The sequence below is a fragment of the Charadrius vociferus genome, unplaced genomic scaffold (assembly GCF_000708025.1).
Source record: "Charadrius vociferus isolate BGI_N301 unplaced genomic scaffold, ASM70802v2 scaffold375, whole genome shotgun sequence".
Lineage (NCBI taxonomy): Eukaryota > Metazoa > Chordata > Aves > Charadriiformes > Charadriidae > Charadrius > Charadrius vociferus.
The window spans coordinates 2,716,758-2,723,938 of record NW_009648440.1 but is presented as its reverse complement, the minus strand read 5'-3'; the positions used below and the strand labels follow the sequence as shown (position 1 = coordinate 2,723,938).

The 7,181-nt window shown below is 43.3% G+C and overlaps 1 protein-coding gene across 1 annotated transcript in view; it reads left to right on the top strand.

Annotated features, from left to right (window-relative positions):
• Nucleotides 1–5,000, top strand: part of TFAP2A (transcription factor AP-2 alpha (activating enhancer binding protein 2 alpha)) — a 16,038-nt gene extending 11,038 nt beyond the window's left edge. Inside the window, exons 3-5 of the mRNA XM_009885431.1 lie at nt 399–517; nt 2,845–2,986; nt 4,540–5,000. Coding sequence (XP_009883733.1) covers nt 399–517; nt 2,845–2,986; nt 4,540–4,828 — 550 coding nt within the window. The 3' untranslated portion in view covers nt 4,829–5,000. The remainder of the gene's footprint in view (nt 1–398; nt 518–2,844; nt 2,987–4,539) is intronic.
• The last annotated feature ends 2,181 nt before the right edge of the window (nt 5,001–7,181 follow it).

Here is a 7,181-nt window from a genome sequence, read left to right as displayed (position 1 = left end):
CCATCTCCCTCATAACGCCTGGGGGGCTGCTCGGGGGCTGTGGGGAGAAAGTGTGGCCTCCCCCTGGATCCATGGCACCTTGGGAGCTCAGGTAGCCGCCTCAGGGGTCCAGCCCCGGCAACAATATGCCCTGAGCTCCTGGCCGGCCTGGGGACTGATAGGGACCTTAGTGACAGCTCCTGTTCCCTAGACATGGAGCCATCCAAAGCCCCATCCCTATGTCTGAGACCCAGCAATGCCCGCTCACCAGCCTCGCAAACATGTGTCCCCCCCCAAAAAAAACCTTTACACCCCTCTACAGGAAGGTGATGTGTCAGGGCAATTGGTGGGTGGGAGCCAGAGTGGGAGTGTATGTCCCCCGCCACCCCTGTTTCTTAATGCCGTTTTGTGTGGAGCAGGGCGAAGTCTAAAAACGGAGGGAGATCTCTGAGGGAGAAACTGGACAAAATAGGATTAAACCTGCCAGCTGGGAGGCGTAAAGCTGCTAACGTTACCTTGCTCACCTCGCTGGTGGAGGGTAAGTGACTCAAAGAGCCTTTGGATAATGTGCCTGTTGCTTTTGCCTAACGGGAGACTTGGTAGTAGGTTGTGTTGTGTTGGGTTTTTTTTCCCCGAGTTGGTGGTGCTTGTTGGAAATTGGAAGGGCGTTATTTTCTATGCCTCAGGGAAAAAAATGTTAATTGTATGCCTTTGCCTTTCGTTTTTAACCTGAAACGGACTTGGTGAGTCCTGCAGACTCAGCATTGCATTCCACCATTTATTTGCTTTTTAGTCTCTGAACTAAATGCTTTCAGGGCCCCATCTTGCTCCCTCATTCAAGTGAGTAATCCCTCCCCAGAGTAAGTGGATCTCAGTGGGAGCAGCATGGGGAGGATCCCTGCAAACAAGGCCTGTGGGCTCAGCCCTGTAAGTGACCCCCCAGTGTCGAGTTTGAAGTTACGGGGAGCAGGGCCTTTAACGCTTCACTGCTGTCCTTCTGCCACAGGTGGACAACCACACAATTTTAAATGTCAGAAACTGCAGCTACTTTAAGTTTGTTCTCCCTCCCAGCCCGTAGCCACATAACAGTAAATCATTTAAGTTTTCTGACATCTGCATTTGAGAAATGCGTGACCATTACTTCCTGAATTAATTTGGGAATCCTTGACCTCAGCCATGAATTAATGGTGTCCTGAAAGCCTCAAAGTTGCACCACCACCACCCCCCACTCCCTTTTGGTTCTCATTTTCAGAACATATGTTCCCTTGGCTGTATTGGTCTCCTCTACTTTGCTCTGGCCAGAAAAGTTGCAACTTACTTTTAACGCCCTGAGATGTCCTATGCTGTCAGAACTGGGAGGCGGGAAAGTCAAGCGTTTGCAGTCATTGACTTTTGAAGCAGTTGCTGTGTCAGACCGACTGGCACAAAGTAAGCCCAAGGCCAGCAAACAGATCTTCCCCTTTTCCACTGCCTTATGCGTTCGACAACATTTCAGACAGGTTCAGTCTGCAAAGCGCTTTTAAGCTCAGCCCGGGCTGCACAGGTTTAGCTTAAGTTAGGTTGTGTAGGAAGGAGTTTGTTGCTTTGTTTTGTTGTCACTTTGCATTCTTCGAGAAATGTTTCATGTTCAAAGGCACAGGGAAAGAAGCGCTGTGCAATACCGGGCCTTTTTTTTTTAGAAAAAAACCAACATCGGGATTAGTGGCCACACTATATTTATACGGCGTGCAAATTACTGTGTCTTCATGTTTTTGAAAAGGCTTTGCAAGTGCATGATGAGCTGTAGTAAAAAATCACAAGGGGAAAACTTGTAAAAAGTCTAGATTTGGTAGATGCTTAACATTATTTGTGATGTTAATGAATATGGAGAAGGTTTTATGGTAATCTATTGTTCTGTTTGGCTTTCATATACAATGGCTTTAAAAGAATAATTTAAAAAAAAGAAAAAAGAAAAAAACCCCAAAACAAAACCAGAGGCCCAGTCTCCAGATAACTTAGTGATGGTGGCTAATTTTGGGGAGATGATCGTATAAACATCGCTGGGGCTTTGAGTCCTGTAGTGATGAGGCAGTTTCTAGAGTACTGTTATTGTTTATGATCCGCTCCATTTTATGGAAACAAGCTCACTGGACTGAGGCTTTGAAGCTCTAATTGGCGCATGCGTTCTTCCGGAGCTAGAGCTAATGGCAGGAAGCCCTGCAGTAAAAACCAACTGGTTCAGGAAATTAAAACCAAAGATTTGAAAATCAACAAAACAGACAGACTCGGTGGAATGACCTTAAAATTCTCATGGTTAATCGTTTGGGGGTGAACGTATAATTATATGCGATCAAGTTAAATTTTAAACACTTAGCTGTTTAATGCATTTTATTTAGAAGAGCTCTAGGAGTAATTATGATCAATATTAATCATTGATGCATTGCAAAAGAATATAGAGAGGTGGCTGAGGCAAACAAACATTTCCAGAGTAAATAGCTGTGAATGAGATGTACATAAATGGCTGTGTATAGGTATGGATATGTAAATTTAAGCACACATTCTTGGTGGATGGAGCCTGCCTGTCTAAAAGTATCTGTTAGTCAATGTAAACTTTAAAAAATTCTTATGCGAGATTTCACTTGTAACGATTGTCATGAAAATACACATTTGCATTGCCCTCGACTGAAGCAAAGAAAACTCCTGCAAGATAAGATGAGATTAGCATTTTTTACCCTGCCTTTTTCAAAGAAAAAAAATCCAAGCCTTTTAGAAGAAAAGCCCAAGTAGAATGCAGTGCTTTTTTCCTAATGGATTTTTGCCTCTCTGCGATGTGTACTGATGAGCTGTGTGTTTCCCTCCCATCCCCACCCATGCCTGCCTTTTCAGGAGAAGCAGTACATCTAGCTAGAGATTTTGGGTACGTTTGTGAGACAGAATTTCCTGCCAAAGCAGTAGCTGAATTTCTCAACCGACAACATTCCGATCCAAACGAGCAAGTCACAAGAAAAAACATGCTTCTAGCTACAAAGTAAGACATTTACTTTTCTGGCATGTTGTTCAGAAGTGAGGGGAGGGCGATGAACCTGGGTTTGGGGCTTTTATTTGTGAGGGTTTGCCACATAGCCAGTGGCCGATGGTTTTGCAAATTGTGAGGGGGTGTATTTGCCCTCCTGCTATAGGAGAACTCTATAACCCAGCTTGGTTTCCATCAAGTCAGTTCGTGCAGATTACCTTAAAAGCGAGTCGTGAAAATTGTGGGTGGATGTTTAGTTAAAGAAAAAGCAGTAATTCTTCAAAGCAAAACATTTTCTGGGCCTTTTCGCTTAGCTTATCAATTTAGGTAGAAAGGGAAGGCTTCCCATTGACAGTAAAATAAAACTGGCAGATTAAACTGACTTCAGTTCATTAAAATCTGCAGTGGTTCTTTCTGCCTAAGCAGTTCTGTTACTTAGTGAATATAGGGATATTAAAAATATATTTTAAATGACAATCTGTATGCAGTTAAAATGCTAGCAGAGTTTATCATTGGTGGGGCTGCCTAGACTTCCAGGTGGTGTGTGAAAAGAAAATGATTGTTTTGATATGTTTGCTGGAAATTAAAAGGGTTGTTTAGTAGCCCTTAATTACCAATGGAGGTGTCACCAAAGGGCACAGTGCCAGAGGGCGCAGGCAGAAGATGGGAGCCGCTTTATGGCTGGAAGACATTAACGCGGGTTTTAGAATACAAACTGTTTCAACACGCCTCGGAGCTCTCTTGCTATAAGGTGTGTTATTTCCCCAACTGTTCCTGCAGCAAGGGGATGATACAACCTAACTTCTGCACCGTGCCCTCGTATCCTCTCTTCCCACCTCCCTGGAAGGAAATTTCCAGACCCCGGTTAGCGTCAGCCTTCGCCTCTGCGGGAAGGTCCCCTTGGATTTGGAGATAGAGATGTACATATATAAATGTTTCAGAATACCCTAATTTAAAGCCTCGGTTCCCCTCTCTGCCCTCACTCCTTCTTCCTGACACACAGGCACGTTTTAGCCTTGTGAAGGAAGAGGCCCGCGCCTCTCTCCGGTTCAAAAAAAAAATAATCTTCCAAGACATGGATAAATCCCTGAACCTCCCTTTGGATATTGCACCCCATCTATTCCTTTCCACCTTGCTGGGAAACTTTAAACTACCTGGCTGCTCCCAAACCCAGCTGGCCAGGGCTATGTGTTTGGGGGGGCGGTGTGCTATGGGGGTTGGCAGGGGGGGGGGGGATGTCTGTATGTGTGTGTGTACGCCTGTTATTTGTCTTGCATGTTGGCTGGGGCCGGGGCGTGATGTGTGTGTGCAGGCGAGGTGAAGGGAAGAGGTTTGTGCGTGCCGGGGAAGTGTGAGAATTAGGGGGAAGGATGTGTAGAGGAGAGGGGGAGGCGGGTGAGCGCGGGGGTGTGAACTGGGGGGCAGCAGCCCCCTTGGTCCAGGGGCTCGCATACGCTAGCAGGGAGCATGCACAGGCTTTGCTGCCGCCAGTGATGGTTCATTTCTCTCCCTCTCTCTTCCCCTCCCTGCCTCCCTCCCTCTGTCTCTCTGCTCCATTTGTGCTACAGACAGATCTGTAAAGAGTTCACCGACCTGCTGGCTCAGGACCGATCTCCCCTGGGGAACTCGCGGCCCAACCCCATTTTGGAGCCGGGCATCCAGAGCTGCCTGACCCACTTCAACCTCATCTCACACGGCTTCGGGAGCCCGGCGGTGTGCGCTGCCGTCACCGCCCTGCAGAACTATCTCACCGAGGCGCTCAAGGCCATGGACAAAATGTACCTCAGCAACAATCCCAACAGCCACACAGACAACAGCACCAAAAGCGGCGACAAAGAGGAGAAGCACCGAAAGTGAGGATGCCCCCCCCTACACACACGCTCCTCTCCCTTCCCCCACATAGCCCATCGATCCATTCGTCTCCCTCCTCCCTCTCCCCTGCACCCAGCACCCCAGGCTACAGCAACAGAATGAGCGTCCTTCTGCCAATCCTGTTCTCTGACTCTGCAGGACTGCTCTGCCCCTCTCCCCTCACACCCCTTCCCAGCATCCATCCACGTTTCCATTTGCTCCCCCTTAACTTCCCATCCCCAACCCCCCTCCCCGCTGCCACCATCGTGTTACCCCAGTTTGGAGCCTAAGAGAACAGAACAGGGGGACGGAGCCAGCAAAGAAAAAAAGTTCTGTCTTGAGTTTGTGAACTTTTTTTTAAATAAAACAAAAGGAGGAAAAAAACCCCACAAAAACAAAACAAAAAAAGAAAAGGACTTTTTTTTTTTTCTAAAAAAAAATACATTTAAAATAAAAAAAAAAACCAAAAAGAAATAAATAATACTTAAAAAATTCTATGAGCTTCACCGGACTGAATCACCACCTTCCCTTACATAAACTTCAGTTAAGATTGTAGCCATATTAAAAATGAAAAAAAGGCGAAAAAAGTACAACAGCAGCAGCAACAGCAAACAAACAAAAGGCAAAAAGGACTGATGACATTTTACCAGTATTGTGAATAAACTTGAACACAAAACACAAGCAGTTCCATGTCATATCTTCAGTTGTAGAACTTTTTCCTGTCCAAGGTAAAGCGACCAACTTGAACTTTCTATTGCAACACGATTCACGGTTATTATATAAGGGAATCAGTGTTCATGTATGTATATATTTATTTATGTGTAATTTAATGGGAATTGTAAATATGGTGAGTCTGTTTTAAGCCTTTTTTTATTTATCTGGTGATCTCGTTTACCTCTTGTTTAGTGGGTTTTAAATCTTCCCCTCTTAGTTCATCATGTGGTTCATGGTACTTATTTAGATATCAGAGGTTTTTTGGGGGTTTTTCTCTGGGATTCATCATTTTTAGCCCTGTTGTAGCATGTTAAAGGCGACAATGAAGCAGCTGAACAAATAAAAAACCATGAATTTTTATATATAATTAGTACGACATTTAGTTTCTCATTGAAGATAAAATAAAGTGATGTTGGACCCCGGCAAGGTTTTTAAACATGTTAGTGGTTTTACAACCCTTATGTGTTGTGGAAAATGAAAGAAGTTATTTTCATCCACTGTCCTTCTCCCTAAAGCACCATCAGAGCAATAAATTAATATTGTCTTTTAAAACAAGATTTAGCTTTTCCTTTCCTTTTTCCCCCCTCTTTTTTTTTCTTTCTCCCTTTCTTTTGTTGTTCTTTTTCTCCTTTTTTTTCTTTTTTCTTTTTTTTTTTTTCCAAAGAACTTCAAACATTTGGGACCACCTGGTATCCTGTATTTCCACTGGCCATATTGGAAGCAGTTATAGTTGTATTGTATTGAGTTGTGCCGGCAGTAGTTTCCATGCCTGTCAATGTATCATAGTCCTTTGTTGCCCAGATAAATAAATATTTGATACGCTTTATGTCGATTTTTTTATTCAGTGGCTGTCTTTACCCAGGCGTATTTTTGTTCTTGGCAGTATTTTTTATTCAGTATGGTTACAGTAATTGAGTTTAACTCTCCCTTGACAATTGCTCCTTGCAATAAGCAGCTGAACCCATTGTTTCCCTCAAGTATAATAAAAACTTACTTTCAACTTGGAGTTCAGAGCAGGGTATCATTTAGATATTCCACTGAGTCTGTATTCAGACAAATGACACAATAAAGCACAATGTATTCTTTTGGATAAAAAATTGTCTGTACTACTAACAAAATGACACACTATCTTTTCTTTAACCAAAACATAATTTTATTTAAAAAATAAAGTTTTATTTTATTTATGTTGACCTCTAGGTTTTTATTTATGTTTATATATAGCTCGCAGACTTATAAGCCTATAAAATTTTGTACATGTAGTTGTCTTAATGGAGAGCAGAGATTAAAAAAACCCCCAACATTATCTTGAGAAGGACATTTTAAAAATAATCATTACTGGGCAAATACCAAAAATTAGGTGCTATGAAAAGACCCTATATACCAGTGAATCAGAGCCGGGTGCTGCCTCCCCCTCAAGAAAAAAGAAAAGCTCCGTAGTCGATGCCAACAAAATCATCTCACGGTTGTGAACTTTAGTGAAATCTTGCAGGAGACAGATTATTTCTGATTGATGGTTCGCATTTTAGTGGAATGCACAGATTGACATTTTGAGACGGTGGTGTCAGTTTATAAGGGACTGAAATTTTTATCTTGAGTTTCTTGTGGAAACCAGTTGGAAAATAGGGGAGTTTGCTTTTTTTTTTTT